Below are 15,305 nucleotides of genomic sequence, written 5' to 3'. Positions count from 1 at the left end.
TGCCCGCGCTGCCGAGGTGGAGGCGCTGCGTGGGGCCGTGGGCGCTTTGCACCGGCAGCTGGAGGGGCTGCGGGACCGGCGCAGCGGGGAGCTCGCCAAGTACCAGGTACGGGGGGGGTGGGGGGGATAAGGGGTGGTGCCTGGGGAGGGGTCCCGGGTGGTTTGGGAGGGAAGGGGGAAAGGGGGGGACGAGGCACAGGGGGGCGGTGAGGGGACTGGATGCCCGGAGGGCTGGGGAGGGGGCGGGTCGGGATGGGGCTGGGGAGGGGCGGGGGTCCGAATGGAACTGGGGTCGGGGAGGGGATGCCAGTGGGGCAGGGGATGGCGGTTGGGATGGGGCTGGGGAGTGGGATCCGTGCGGTGCGGGGGTCGGGGTCCGTGGGTCCGTACGGGGCTGGAGTCGGGGCAGGGGGTCCGGCTCCGGTGTGTTGGGCGGGGGTCGGGGCGGGGGTCCCGGGCGTTGCTGACGGCCCGTCCGGTAGGAGCGGGTGGCGGAGCTGGAGCGGGAGATCGGCGAGGCGGAGGCGGAGATGGCCCGGTGCCTACGGGAGTACCCGGCGTTGCTGCGGCTGCGGATGGCGCTGGAGGCGGAGATCGCCGCGTACCGGTACGCTGGGGGGGGGTGGGGGGGGGGAGGCAGGCGGGAGGGGCGGGTGGGGTGCGGGACTCAGCCCGGGCCTGTCACTTGCAGGGAGATGCTGGAGGGCGAAGAGCTGCGCCTGGGCTGCCTGGCCCCGCCGTGATGGGACCCCTGGCCCCGCTGTGGGACCCCGTGCCGCCGGGACCCCAGAGCCCGGACTTCTGCACCTTGGTGTCCCCTGAGCCCCAGCTTGCCCGTGCCTCGGGACCTCTGCCCCCGGACACCCAGGCCATGGGACCCCCGGACCCTCTGGACCCCTCTAGACTCCTGGAGCCCTGGTCCTTTTGTCCCCCTGTGCCATGGGCCCCCTGGACTCCTGGGACCCCCGGCTACCCCCTGGGACTCCCCAGACCCCCACCCAGGAGGCCCCGGCCCTCCAGGAGGGCAGCGCCCATGGGGCCACACAATCTCACCAGCGTCTCCGGAGCAGTATCGGGGCTGGGGTGCTGGCCCCAGCCCGTGTGGAAGCACCTCAATAAAGCCCCGTGGCATTACCTGGAGCCGGCCCATCTGTGGTGGTGTGCTGAAGTCCCCTGGCCAGGCCGTGTGCTGGGGGCCACCTAACTGCTCCCTTGGGGTCTGTAGCAGAGCTGGGGCCTGGGGCAGCTCCCTGGAAGCCTGGGTGTCGAGTCTGTGTCCTGCTGGGGCTGCCTGGCTGTGGGGTCTTGCCTCCCTCCTGCCTGGCCACAGCCCCTCGCCCTCAGGCTGGTCACCTCACAGGGATGCCAAGTGAGGCACATCGTGGGGGCCCAGCCATGGCCACATGGTGGAGGGAACTGTGCCCCAGTGGGAGTTGATTCCCCCCGGTGTTGGCGGGTGATCCCTGACCCGCCCCCCCCCCTCGCCGTCTCCTACCCCAAGACTGGTGCTTTGGGGTCAGGCAGGGATCCCACACCCTGGGAGGTGGGGATGGGGTGCTGCTCCCCAGGGCATGCTCCCTTGGTGTAGGGCAGCACACCCCTGCTGGGTTGCTGCCCCTGGGGTTGAGGATGTGGCCAGCACCTCACAGGGAGCTGTGGGGCAGTGGGGGTCCTTGCACAAGCCTGTGCCCCCCCGTGGGACAGGGGCCGGCCTGGGCACCTTGAGCAGAAGGACAGGGCAGGCAGGAGCCCTGCCTGTGGTGTGCCCAGCTGGACCCCGCAGAGGCTGGGGACCAGGGGGCCCAGCACCCCACACCCCACAAAAAGACTAACTGAGGTTTGTCATAGTAAAGCCAAGCCCAGTTCTTCAACAGAGATAAAAAGACTCTTAGAAAACATACAAGAGAATGGGAAGGTCGGTGTTGGGTGCCTATGGCTGCTGCACCTGGGGGTGCCCCCCATCCCCGTGTGTTCCTGTGCACAGGAGGTGCAGTGGGATAGGGGGTGGGTGTGAGGGGGAAGGGGGTGTCTGTGCAGGGGGTCAGCGTGCTCGGACATGGTCCTGCTGGGCTGCATCAACATCCTGCCAGGCGCTCCAGGGGCTCCAGGCGGGGTTGGTGTAGGGGTCCTGGCAGCTGATGCGCACCCGCTGTGCATGTTCTTGCATCCGCATCTCCTCCACGCCCTCCATGTACTTGTCAACCTGCAAAGTGGGGCAGGTTGTGGCATTAGGGAGCACCCTGGCACTGGGGTGGGGGGCAGCCGGCATGAGCGCCGCTGGAGTCAAGGCTGCGGGGAAGGTGGGACAGGGCAGGAGCAGGGCTCAGCATTGGGGGTTCAGGAGTAGGAGACATCGGCACCTCCCTGACCCGGGCAGCGATGCTGCATTGTGTGGGCAGTGATGGGGCTGGGGGGTTGGAAGCAGAGGGGACAGCCAGGAGTGACAATTCACCACCCCAAGGAGGGAAGCAGCGTAGTGGGGAGGGGGCCATTGCCGGGCCTCAAGCAAGTCCCTGTTCCCAATGGCACTCTTGGGTGGAGGGAAGAGTCCAAGATGGGGCTGGAGCTGGGACAGGGTGGGCGCAATGCAGGGTGGGCGTGGGACAGGGTGGGCACAGCAGAGCAAGGACATGGGGTGGCACGTGCAGAGACAGACTGGGCACAGGCATCCCACAGTTACCTGGGTACCATTGGGGAGCTCGTACTGCAGCCGGTAGAGCAGGGCGAAGTAGGACTTGGGGAGTGGCCAGGAGGCTGGGGGGGCCCAGGCCAGGTGGAGCTGCTCCCCCCACCGCTGCACGGTCAGCTCCTGCGGTGGGTCAGGCCGCACTGCGGGCAAAGTGGGGCTCAGCACAGGGCAGCGCTGCCCAGCCCTGGGGCTGAGTCCTCCCACAGGGACCCCAGTGCCCCAAGGACCCCCCTTGGGCCCCGCTGCCGCTGGTCTGAACTCACCAATGTCACGGATGTAGAAGTGGAAGGAGAAGTTGAAGTAGGAGGTGTCTGAGAGCCCCTCCAGGTGCAGCTGCAGTGGGCGCAGCTCCTCGGCGAAGGGGCAGAAGGTGGGGTCTGCAAAGCTGGCGCTGAACTGGCCATGGTCGCCAGCTGCCAGCACCCAGTCCCCCAAGGAGCCGTCGCTGCGGGGGAAAGGCAGGCGGGCAGGCATGAGGGCTGAGTGGCCATGGGGCTGGGATCGGGTTGTGGGGGGGTCCCTGTGGTACCCACCTGTGTCTGAGGCAGGCGCGGAAGATGGCAGAGTGGGGTCCAGTCCAGGAGCAGTGGAAGGAGCCGCGGTAGGACTCAGCCTGGCAGGAGATGTTCACATCTTTCTCGCCTGGAGGGGACAAGGGGTGACATCTCAGGGGCTGCAGAGGGCCGGGAGCAGTGCCCCTTCCCCATACAGCACAGGTGAGGCTGCTGCTATGGCTGGGCTCCCCCCGGCCTCCAACAGCCCTGCCCAGCGCACCCCTACAGCCCCAGGGGCTGGACACAAACATCTGCAGATGCACAAGCATCTCCTAGTCCCCAGCCTGTCCCCAACTCCCTGCATCACCGTCCCTGCCCCATCACCCCCCAGCCACCCCCCTGCTCCCTCAGCTGTGGCTCCCCCGTCCGGCTGTGACAGCCCCATCGTGCCCAGCCCCACGTACGGGTGCCACTGACCACCACGTAGGTGGTGTCCAGCAGGACAGTGCCGGCCCAGCAGCTGTAGTTGCCCGTGGCTGGCAGGTCCAAGCCAAAGATGGTGAGAGTCTGTCCGTCGGCCACAAGCTCGACCATAGGCTCTGAGTCCCCATTCTGTGTCCAGGTTACTTGCTGCTCCGAGGTGTTGCATTTCACCACCACATCCCCATTCAGTTTCCCCACCTGAACTGGAGACAAGAGGCAGAGACTGGGGTCAGAGATTGGTTGTGGTATGCCATACCCCACACCACCTCATCCCCGACACACCACATCCATCCTTTCCCATGGTCCTCACCTTCCTCCCTCATCCCACATCCACCCTGCCTACACCCCATCACTTTCCTGCCCAGCCTCTAACCCCCCCCTCTCCCCCGACCAGAAGAGCTGCCCTGACCCGAGCTCACGTTGCCCCATATCAGAGGGATGTGAGCGCTCCCTGCTCCCTCCAGCTGCAGTGTGGGTCCTGCAGTCGTCTGTTCTCCCCCCCCCCCCCCCCCCCCCCCCCCCCACTGCCAGGGTGTCTCCCCTCCAAGGCTCCCCTGTGCCCTGGCAGGGCAGGACTCACACTTTGGGGGAAAGGCAGTCAGGGCATCCGCAGGAGTGAGGCACAGCACCAGCCCTACCAGCACCAGCATCTGGGGAGGGGAAGGGCAGCAATAGGGGAAGGGCAGCCCCATGCCAGGGAGAGGGGACCAGCCGTACCCCAGGAGAAAGAGAGCCGGCCGAGCTGGGATGCAGCCAGCAGGACCAGTAAGGACAGAGCAGGAGGGAGAGCGGTGCCATGTGTGGGGAGCTCCACGCAGGGCCGGCAGCCGATGCGACACCCCGACCCTTTCCCACTGCTGCCCCGCCGGCTGCCCCCTCGGGCAGGGGGCTGCAGCGCCCACCCGGAGCAGCACCTTCCCAGGGCTCGGTGGCACTCAAACCCTCCCAGGGCTGCAGTGCAAGTGACCCCCCCCGCCCTCCGGCAGCCCTCCCCTGCTGTCCTTACCTCCCTGCCGTGGCGTGCGCTGCTCCGGTGGGCTCAGCATGGGCTGGGGGCTGGCAGGCAGCTGGGTATATACTGAGCTGGGACCCCGCGGGGCTGCCCCAAGGTGAAGCCAAACCACAGAAGCATCACAGTTCTGAGAAGAGGAGAAAGCTGCGCTGGGTGGAGCTGCGAGCAGGGACCCATGGCTCAGCCCCCGACCCACCCGGCCCCAGTCTTGCTGGGACTCGCCACGGGTACTTCCAAGGCCGAGGGGCTGCGGGGACCCACTGCTCTGCCCCGACTGTGGGCATCGCCGGGGTGGTGAGGATGGATCCCTCTCCTGGGGGAACCTGTTGGGCACCTGGGACAGTGCCAGAGCCCTGGATGCTCCCAGCTCTCACGGAGCGGTCCTGAGCCCCGGGACCAGTTGAGGGTTTGCACATCACCATGTGCTGCACAGAGCACCCGCAACCCCCTGCCATGGGGGGAAAACAGGGGTCGGAGCATGGGAAAGGGACCACCGAGGTCCAGCAGAGCTCACCCTTGGGTCCAGAGAGGGGCAGGCGTGGTGCTTGGCTTGGCTGCAGTATGTCCCCAAGGAGGTGTCCCTGCAGAGGCTCAGCATGCTGCACCCAGCCAGGCATGGGCAGTGCTGGCTGTCTTCCCCCTTCTCTCCCTTCCCAGGGCCACGCAGCTGCTCTGGCTGCTTGTCCTGTGGGATGCTGTGCCGGGTCAGTGATGCGGGGGCAGAGGCAGCCACAGCCACTGCCACCAGCCTCCCCTTCGCCATCCCCAGGAACACCAGCCCAGCTCTGCCACACAGCCACCGCCACTCAGCCTGGTGAGGTACAGCCCCTGCACCCACACTGGACACCAGCACCGGGCCCCACCGCCTGCAGCCCCGGCCCAGGGAGAGGTGACAGGGCAGCCCCCCCACCCCGGGGAGGGTGGGGAGACGTGAGCTGCATCCCACTGCTCTCGCTCACGTACTTTCTGGAGTTCCTAGAAAGCAATGGGGAAGTTCAGGCTTTGAGGAGGCTGCGGGGAGGCCCAGCCTTCACCTTTCTGCCTGACCTTCGAGGCGCTGCGGCGGGGACCGGAGCAGTGGAGCCTCCGGGCCCCTTCCTGGGAACAGCGGAGCCCCCACGCGTGGGCTGCGGGGAGGGAAGTGTGAAGGGAAGTGGGAAGTGGGGAGGGAAGGAGGGAGACAGGGGGGTCAGCTGCTGGGATGGAGCAGCCCTGTGCCCATGCCAAGGGGTCCATCCACCCTGGGGCAGGGGCTGGAGCACAGCACTCATGCTGGGACCCCCAGCCCCCGCTGGCGGAAACTCAGCTCTTGGCTGTGATGCTGGGGAGCTGCAAGAGGAGTGGGACCTGCTGGGAAGCTAGAGGGGAACCTCAGGGCAGGCAGGGTGACCCCGAGGAGGGGGAGTGAAGGGAGCACCTCACCCTGGTGAAGCGCCCATGCCCCGTCCTGTCCCAGAGGAAGCAGGAGCTGGCTACACATCCAGACTGCCGCCCACCCCCCACCCTCCCCCGCCGGCCGCAGCTTCCCCTCTGCTTCTGCAGAAGAGCACACGACCACAGAGGGGAAGACCCGTCGCAAAGGCCAGGGCTGCCCCTCCGCACGTCGCTGTGATGGGGGACAGCGGCACACTACCCAGAACCGGAGGCGGGAGGTGAGCAAGATCAGGGATGCCTCATCTTCAGAAACCCCCCTGAGAGAGGGGAGACTTGGGTGGGGGGTTGGGGGGGTGTAGAGCTGCCCTGCAGGGACACAGGCTGGGAGAGCCTTCACCCGGCTGCAGGCAGGACCCCGGGCTGGGATGGAGCCCACCCTCGCTGGACCCCTCTGCCCTCCTCAGCTGCAATCACGGACGAAAAGCCAGGAACAAAGATCACAAAACTTTATACAGGAGAGACCCACAAATGGCCCCTCGGCCCCAGGGCGCTGCTCCTCTCCCGGGTGTGAGGGGAGCAGGACAGGCAGGGCCAGCAGCCCCAACCCCACAGCAGCCCCAGAGAGAAACACGGGGTGAAGGAGCCCAGGCGGGGAGGGCTGGCACGACTCCCCAGGCCTGGGGCCAGCGCTTCCCCGAACCGGGCTCTGTCCCCAGGGGAGACGCCGGGCGCTGGTCCTGTGGCCGCTGGCACGATGACCATGGCGCAGAGCTGAGGTAGCGGCAGGCTCTACCTCCGCCTCCCTGGGGATGGGGGGTCAGCCCCCACAGCAGCATGGTCTCCCCGAGGCTCTCCCGTCCCCGGCGGTCACAGGCAAGCCCAGGCAGCCCCGACATGGGGGCTCCACTGGCTCCAGCTCACTGCAGCACGCAGACTTCCCTCTCCTCATCCTCCTCGCCGGCCACCTCTCCCAGCGGCTCTGGCACCGCCGGCACATCCTCGGCAGCCACCACCTTCTCTCGCAGCTCCATCAGCAGGTCACGGCTCTCACTGGGCGGCAAGTTGCTCAGGTAGTACTGGGGTGCCAGCTCCACCAGCCTGCTGGGACAGGGGGGGTCAAGGAGGGGCACCAGGGGCTGCCCTGGAGCAATCTCCTCGCTCCCCCCACATTGGGACAGTCCCCCACCTGCCCACAGGAGAGGAGGCCAGAGGGCCAGTGCCAGCTCTGGAGCCACACACGAACACAGCCCAGGCGCAACCCATCCCTCTCCATCCCCGAGGTCCTCACATTTGGGGCTGGATCTCCGAGACCACACGGAGGCAGTTGTCCTGTGAGATGGTGAACTCGTGGTAGAGGACCCAGGGGGGCAGGCGCTGGGGGGGCTGCCGCAACAGGTAGCAGCAGGCGGGGGGCAGGTGGGCCACATGCTTGTGTGTCAGCATCACGTAGTTGCCGGAGCCATCGATGTCCCGAGCCACCTGGGGAGCGGAGCAGGAGGGAAGTGGGACTCGGTGGCATGACCCCCTGTCCCGCAGCCGAGCCCCTTGCTGCCCCCCCAGCAAACCTTGAGGAAGTAGCCGGAGATGAGCGCTCTCTGGATGTTGAGCATGTTGGCGTCGGTGCCAAAGGCGGGGGGCGAGACAGGCAGCTCGATGCGCTGCATCACCTCCAGCAGCTCTGCCCGCACGATGCCCGCCAGCCGCAGCGCCTCGCCGCTCACTGCGTGCTTGCGGCACCAGACCTCGTCTGCGTTGTCTGTGGGGAGAGGGGGGTCAGCACCACAGGGATAGGGTGGACAAGTAGAGACCTCGCGCAGAAGTGGGTGGCCTGGGGGCTCACAGGTCACAAAACCAGGCACTGCTGCTCCCACAGACTGTGTTCTCTCAACGCAGCAGGGACAGGGACTGTGCAGAGAGCACAGCCCCCAGGCTGGGGCTGGGACCCCCTTGCAGCCAGGCTGGGGCACCTGGATGGGGTCACAAAGGTGGCTGCAGCGCTTGCTCCTGAAAGGAGCAGGGGACACGCGAGGGAGCTGTGGGACACCCATGGGGTGCGCAGCCCGTTGGCAGTCGAGCCCTTGCCCGGCACTCACGCTGCTGGAAGGCGTTGAAGATGTTGATGAGAGTGAAGTGGTCTCCGTCCGGGTGGAGCAGGGCCCGCCGGCGCATGGTCACAGCCTCCTCCAGGTGGGTGGAGGGGGGCACAAAGCAGGGGGAAGCTGGGGTTGACACAGAGGGAAGGTCACCACATGCCCCCAGCATCAACCATGCCAGTGCTGGCTCTCTGGGGGCTGTGCCGTGCCCTGCGCCAGCAGCACAGCCGGCTCTGAGCCCCTCAGCGCAGTACCTGTGAGCATGGCAGCCAGGCTGACCATCTCCTCCACGCAGTCAAACTCGCAGGAGGCGATAAGCGCCTTGGCCAGCTGGGGGTCCAGGGGGAACTCTGACATGATGATTCCCACCTCTGACAGGTTCCCATCATCGTCCAGGGCAGCCAGGTAGTCCAGGTCCTCCAGAGCTTGCATCAGCGACTCAGGGGCTGGGGCAGAACATCAGCCAGCTGCCAGGACTTAGGCAGCCCATCCTCTTCCTGTACCCATCTGACCCTCCAGCCCCTCTCCAGAAACAACCCAGGCTGCAGTGACAGTCATGGCCATGGCCAGCCTCCAGTTCCTCCCGCATGGCTACCCCATCATGCCCCTCCGCTCCGGCCCCCCCATGCCATGCCTGGCCCCTCCGCACCCCGTGGGCACTACCTGGCCGGTCGAGGAAGTCACACTGGCCCATGTCGGCAATGTCCAGGCGCTTCAGCAGCAGCACGAGGCGGCTGAGGCTGGTCTCACTGACGTGGGGTGCGGGGCTGGGGGGCAGGTGCTGCTCGTAGAAGGCCTCTGAGTAGAGGCGCAGACAGGTCCCTGCAGGAGAGGAGCTGTGAGCCACAATGGTGGGAGGGATGAAGCCCAGGGAGAGGGCAGCAAGTACAGGCAGGCAGAGAAGCATGCTGGGTCACGGGCTGCCTGGAGCCCCAATGAGGTGGGACAACAGCTCTCTCCCACTGGAGGCACACTTGGGGGACACCAGGACAGGGGCTCTCACCTCGGGGGCTGCCTGCGGCTCGCTGCATGCGTGACTCTGCCTGGCTCTTGCTGATGGGCCGCAGCACCTGGGACTCTGCCCGAATGCGGGGGTTGTAGACCTGCAGGTGAGGCCGTGAGAAGGGACACCCACTGACGAGCCCTCACCTTCTCCCAAGGTCCCTCCACCCTGCCAGTGCAGTGCTGTCACTGCCACCTCCCTGGGACAGATCCCGCACCCCACACAGCGTCCCCCAGCCTTGGGCACCACGGCAGGACCCGGGCTGAGCAGACGACGCACACTGCTGTGACTCCACCACCCCCTCCCCAGTCTTGCCTCAGCCCACGCTGCCAGCTACACCCCAGGGCAGAGCTGGGCCCCCTGCTCACCACTGCCTGGCTCCCCGTCCCGGCACCCCCAGCGCAGGCTGGCACACTCACGTTGCGCAGCTCCAGCCCCGAGTCAATGACGAAGTGCACGGTCCCCAGAGAGAAAGATGAGTCTGCGAGCCAGTGGGTGACGATCACCCGCCTTTCTCGGTTGCTCTCCTCCGGCACCTCATACACCTTCTGCGCCGCCCGGCCCACACCAGGGTGCAGGGGCAGGACCAGCAGCGGGCCCAGCCCAGGGTTCAGCGCCATGGCTTCGGTCTGGATGGCCCTGCAGCACTCGGCGATCTCCTGTGGGGAAGGACAGGGGGACATGAGTGATGCCTGTGGATGCCCAGAGTGGCCCCATCCCCAGGACAGGGTGCTGTGCTGTGTGCTGTGGCTGTCTCCCAGTGCTCTGGGAGGAAAAACCCCAGGCCCCCACATGGTGGCCACGGCCCCTCTGTGGAGGACCCCCAGCTCCCACACTTTACTCCCCAGCAGCAGCCACCGCCATCCTCAGGGCTCTCTACACACAGCTGAGAGGGACCCCCCAAAAATGTCCCCCTGTCGCATTCCTGCCTCACAGCATGGTAAATCCCCCAGGAGCCAAGCCGTGGGGTGCCCGCAGCCCACCTGCTCGCTGGCCAGGAAAAGTAGGATGTGGCCGGGCTCCTGTCGCCGGTGGATGTCCAGCACAGCCTGGCATGCAGCCACGACGTGGCCGTGGGCTGGTGGGTCCCTGTAGAGCAGCTGAGGAGGGGGCCCAGGTCCTGGCACCCGCACCACAGGGGGGTCCCCATAGAAGGCGCGGAGCCGCTCCTCCATGGCTGGTGAGGTAACCACCACCACCTTCAGCGCGGGGCGCTGGCGCAGCACGTCCTTCAGCAGCCCCAGCAGCACATCGGTGGGCACTGTCCGCTCCTGTGCCTCGTCCAGCACCACCACCCCGTACTGCCGCAGCAGTGGGTCTGATGTCATCTCCCGGAGCAGCATCTCATCCGAGCAGTACCTGTCACAGAGTGGCCCCCGTCAGCATAGGGCAGCCATGGGCACCATGGGCTGCACCCCCATGGGCAGCCCCCCACACAGCCCCAGGGGAGCATGCCTTGCCCCCTCCTCAATGGCAGGAGCCCCCACTGCAGCCCTGGGAGGGCCTGGGCAGCCAGCAGCCCGGTTCCTCGCTCCCCCAACGAGGCCAGGCTGGATTAAGAGATTACGCTGCCGCTGGGGAGCTCAGCAGGATTAGAGTGTGGTGCAACAGGCGCTCCTGGCACAAGCAGCCCGGCAGGGGGGCCTCCCTGGTCCCCATACCTGAGGATGGTCTCGGTGGTGCAGCAGTCCTCGTGGGGGACGCAGTAGCCGACCTCGTGGCCCAGGTTCAGGTCCATCTCGTCCGCCACGCGCAGGGAGAGGCTGAGGGCGGCCAGGCTGTGGGGTTGGGTGCAGGCCACCAGGCCGTGGGCGAACTGCAGGGAGAGGGCGTACTCCGCGCACCACTGCGGGATCTGCAGGGACAGAACGCCGGTCAGGGACTGGGGACAGCATGGCCCGAGCCAGGAGTGCTGGGATGTTCCCCTCCCTGTCATGGAGCAGCGCCCGCTGTGTCCCCCAAGAAGAGCAGAGGGACCCTCCCCACAGGAGCTCCCAGAGATCTAGCTGAAGGACCTCCAGAGCCAGAGGCCGTACAGAAGCACTTGACAGTCCAGGCAGGACCTTCCCTCCCCAGTACCATCACTTCTGAGCCCCAGCAACCTGTGACACAGGCCCCACAGCCTCATCATGCCATGCCCACAGCTTTCTGCCTCATTATGGGACACTACAGCCCCAGCTCTTGCATTAAGGACGCGGGACAACAGTCCTCTCCACTTCCACCTCCCCAGAAAAACGGGGCCAGGGGGGTAAGTGCTGAGCTGCCTTCACCACAGCTGCCAACTCAGACAGAGCGGTGCCTCCAGCTAATGCCTGCCAGGGCTTAAGAGGCATTTGCACAATGCCCTTAATAACATGCTTTAACTTTTGGTCAGCCCTGGAGCGTTGAGGCAGTTGGACCAGATGATGGCTGCATGTCCCTTCTGACTGGAGCCATCCTGCTCTATTCTAACCAGACCCCTACTCTTCCAGGGAAAGCTGGGCAGGTCCCCGGTGAGGTTCAGCACAGAGCAGTGGTCACTGGCTTGGTCCATGAGACCCAGACCTTGCAGCAGCTGCAACTCTGGGGCAGGAGCATGGTGCCAGAGGGATCACACACCACCCCAGGAAACCCCACAATGAGAAACAGGGAAGGAAGCACCAGGGAGCAAGCCGCTACCCAAGCACCTGGCCAGGTGGTGTGGGACAGTCCCAGGGCTGCACGGATGTCCCTTGGACACTGGGGACCAGAAATCTGCTGTTTAACTGCTCCCAACACACCTGCCTCCAAGAGCCCAGCTCACAGCCAGGAGGGAGCACATGGGTCATCCATGTGCCTGGCAGGGACCACAGGCAGGCGTGCAGCCTGCTCTGCTCCTCCACCCAGCCCCACAACTGCCCCACGGATTAGCCGTGCTCAGCTGTGTCTCCATGCGTGGCTCTGAACCCTCCCTTCCATCACCTTGCTGCCTGCAAAGACCGGCAAGGGTGGCGGCACATGATGCAGACAGCCCTCAGCCATGACAACGGTGAAGGGACCCGACTGGTGCATCAGCTCTTCCCACTTTGGGTGGGAACACTTTGAGGGCTGCTGGTGCACCAATGTGCAAGATCAGATGCTTCAGGTGGATTGAGTCACATCCCCTGGTCTGCTCAGGGCATGGTGGTACCAGGGCCCCACAGGGATTGCAGGCAGGGTGCCTGCACCCAAAAGCAGCCCAGCCCTGGGGCCAGACCAGGCCTGGGTGCGCAGAAGGGCTTTATTCCCCAGATTCGGCACCCTGCGGGTTGGCCGGTGCCACACGCTGAACCCAGGCCCGCACTGCAGCAGGATCACACCCAAGGGAGGTAGTTTGGGCAAGTGGCCCCGAGCCCACTGCCAACACCCTGATAGCTCCAGAGGCCAGCAGCTGCCACGCAGTGACCCAGCCCGCGTCTGGCTCTGTGGAGGCCATGGCTGCCCCCACAGCTTCCAGGTGATCCCTCCCCTGGTCAAAGTCTGTGTGACGACGTCGCCGGCTGCCACGCCAAGGGCTGTCAGACGGGAGCAGCTCCCTGGAGCGGGCAGGCGGGATCCTGGCACCCTGGACCCATCAGCGTCCACAGCCCGACTGCCCACACCCACTGCTGCTCCCTTACACCCAAGCCCAGCTCTGGGGAGGGGCCATCTCCCCCTCCCTGTGCTGCCTCCTGCGCCCGCCCGATGCCCTGCGCTGCTGTGGCAGCCGCTCCCAGGGCAGCCGTGGCAGCACTTCCTGGCTCGTGCCATGGCTTTGCCCGGGGCCCCAGCGCCTGTCTTGGCACATCCCGGCGTGCGACCGCCTGGCTCTGCATTAGCCCTGCCCCTGCATTAGCCCTGCCCCAAGCCAGGCTCACCGCAGCGGCACGCTCCCAGGTACTGCGGTGGAGTCAAAGCCCTGCGGGGCCCATTGCCTGCTCCGTCCCCCCCACAAGCTCAGATGCTGCTGTGGGGTCAAGGAGCTGCTGCCTGGCCAGAGTCCTGTCTCCATGCCTTCTGCCCAGAGCTGCCCAGGCTCCCACCTTCCCACTCCACCGTGTCCCAGGGTCTGCCAGCCCCCGCTGCTCTGTCAGGGATGACAGCCTGGTGGCTCCCGTGCCACAGGGGCTGTGGCTCGCTCGCATGGGAGTGGGATCTGCACACAAGCCCCGTGGGGAAGGCAGTGGCCTCGGGGCAGAACCCAGGTGCTACCGACAGTGGTGCTGGAGATGTTTTGAGCAGGAGGGATGGGACGCTCAGCTGGGAGTCCAGCTGGTGCAGGGAACGATTGTCAGCAGAGTGGCTGGTACCACAGCCCTGTGCCAGACTCCGGGCTGCAGCGTGGCCCTGTCCAGCCACACGTAGTCCCCAGCAGGGCCAGCCACCCTTACACTGCCCCCCAACTCACCTGGGTGCTCTTGCCAGTGCCAGGGGGGCCAGACACCAGTACGATGCCGCTGTTGCCTTCCAGGTGCTCCATGAAGCTGTACTTGGTGGTCCAGACAGGCAGCTCCCGGCGCTGCCTCAGGAGCTCGTAGTAGCGGGAGGAGAAGGGCAGACCATCGTAGGGGTTCACCTCCAAGTCACCGTCGCAGCCCAGGGCTGGGTCGTCATTCTCCTCCTCCTCCTCCTCCAGCGTAGAACCAGGGCCACTCTGCTGGGGTGGGGAGCCAGGGGCCCCGCAGCCGGCCATGGTGGGGACGCTGGCGCCGGTGCTGCAAGGGCAGGCAGGAGGTGGAGTGGCACCCGGGGGAACCCGGTGCTGACCCACCCTCACTTGCACCCCTGGAAGGAGGGAGCCTGGTGCAGCCCACCATACCGTCCCGCTGGGGTGGGGGGAACCCGGGGGGCACAGGGGACAGGGAGACAGGCAGGGGGTTAACATGGCCTGGATGTGGGGAGCAGGGACAGGCAGGGGACAGAGCGGGCACGCTGGGGACCGGGGGGGATGGGCAGGGCACCGGGGAGAGCACGGCAGGACCGAGCGGGGTGCGGGGGACCAGACTGGGCTGTGCATGGGGGACCGGGCCGGGGCACAGGGAGCGTGGGACAGGGCAGACACCTTGGAGGTGGCCAGACAGCACGGGGCCAGTCCCAGCAGACGGACCCGAATGGCACGGGCTGTACCGGGTCGGGGGGACACCGGTACGAGACGGACCGGGATGGACCGGACCGGGCAACTGAGCACCGGGACAGTACCGTACCGTACCGTACCGTACCCGACGGGACGGGACGGGACGGGACGGGACGGGACGGGACGGGACGGGACGGGACGGAGTTTCCCGACTCAGTCCCCGAGCTCCAGTTCCGGCCCGGCCCGGCCCGGCCACCGCTCACCTGCGCGCGCCGCCACCACCTCGGGCCCAGCTTCGGGAGACCGTCAGGTGACCGCGGCGCCGTCACGTGGCCTCGCCGGCGCCCGCCAATCAGCGCCGTGGGGGCGTTCCCCGCTCGCCGGCGCGCGGCCCGTTGCTAGGCGCGGCCCTGCCTGCGTGGCGATCGGCCTGGCGCGGCCCCGGCCCCGGCCCCGGTCCCGGTCCCGGCTCGGCCCCGCCACCCCCGGGGCCGCCGGCGGAGCGATGAGCCTCCCGGTGCCCAGGCCGCCTGAAGCGCCCCCGGTCTCCCCTCTCCCCGCGGGCTCCCCCCAGCCACCCGCGCCGGTGTGCTTGTATGGAGCAACCGCCCCCGTCCCGACCCCGGAAAGGGGGACCCGCCCCGGCTGCCCCGGCAGCGCTCCCGGCTCCGGCCGCGGTCCGTCTCTCGGACAGTACCGTGCTCGGCAGCGCGGGTGTCGCCCCCTCCCCGCTCGGAGCACCGCGGATGCCTCCGGTGCTCCTCCGTTGCGAGTCTCGGGTGCACGATTCCGAGCCCACCGGCATCCCGTATCAGGTGCCGGGCACCCCGTCCCCGGCACCCTTGCACCCAAACCAGGCGCCCTCAGCCCGCCGCGGCTCCTGGCATGCGGCCGGTCGGGACCGGCAGGTGGAGCTGCCAGACCGGCAGACGGCCCACGGCAGCCCGGCTCGGGCCGTTCATCCCCCGAGCGCGCAGCTCCCGCCGGGGCCGCGAGGACCGACCGGGCAGCGGGGCAGAGCCCGGCTGCGGACCGTGCGGTCCCTGCTGGCCCCGGGGCTTGGGCCCCGCGCAGGCGGGGTGCGGGAACCCCGGCTGCCGGCAGAAA

At 67.3% G+C, this 15,305-nt stretch overlaps 2 protein-coding genes across 2 annotated transcripts; both read right to left on the bottom strand.

Moving 5' to 3' along the window:
* Positions 1-2,041: 2,041 nt before the first annotated feature.
* Positions 2,042-3,989, bottom strand: LOC309671775 (interleukin-12 subunit beta-like; the record flags this gene model as incomplete). Its single annotated transcript, XM_082483071.1, has 6 exons — positions 2,042-2,203; positions 2,681-2,829; positions 2,953-3,134; positions 3,223-3,331; positions 3,648-3,869; positions 3,977-3,989. The coding sequence occupies 6 exons, from the start codon at positions 3,987-3,989 to the stop codon at positions 2,042-2,044; spliced, it is 837 nt and encodes a 278-aa protein (XP_082339197.1).
* A 2,554-nt stretch (positions 3,990-6,543) lies between these two features.
* On the bottom strand, positions 6,544-13,837 carry DQX1 (DEAQ-box RNA dependent ATPase 1). The gene is made up of 11 exons (XM_082483127.1): positions 13,533-13,837; positions 10,810-11,003; positions 10,132-10,507; positions 9,568-9,807; positions 9,149-9,248; positions 8,809-8,967; positions 8,400-8,591; positions 8,146-8,271; positions 7,618-7,808; positions 7,341-7,531; positions 6,544-7,150 (listed from the first exon to the last, which is right to left on the bottom strand). Exons 1-11 carry the CDS (start codon positions 13,815-13,817, stop codon positions 6,970-6,972), a joined length of 2,235 nt encoding a protein of 744 aa, XP_082339253.1. The 5' UTR covers positions 13,818-13,837; the 3' UTR covers positions 6,544-6,969.
* Between the last annotated feature and the right edge of the window lie 1,468 nt (positions 13,838-15,305).

This window comes from Vanellus vanellus (assembly GCF_965231255.1).
Source record: "Vanellus vanellus genome assembly, chromosome: 4".
Classification (NCBI taxonomy): domain Eukaryota; kingdom Metazoa; phylum Chordata; class Aves; order Charadriiformes; family Charadriidae; genus Vanellus; species Vanellus vanellus.
This window is presented reverse-complemented; position numbering and strand designations above follow the sequence as displayed.

Bases quoted from the DNA above. Each gene is read 5' to 3' on its own strand.
- DQX1 (XM_082483127.1), bottom strand. From the start codon at position 13,817: ATGGCCGGCTGCGGGGCCCCTGGCTCCCCACCCCAGCAGAGTGGCCCT. The intron at 9,808-10,131 runs GTGGGCTGCGGG...CCTTCCCCACAG, and splicing joins TTTTCCTGGCCAGCGAGCAG to GAGATCGCCGAGTGCTGCAG. The intron at 7,532-7,617 runs GTTTGCTGGGGG...TCCGCTCCCCAG, and splicing joins TCTCCGGCTACTTCCTCAAG to GTGGCTCGGGACATCGATGG.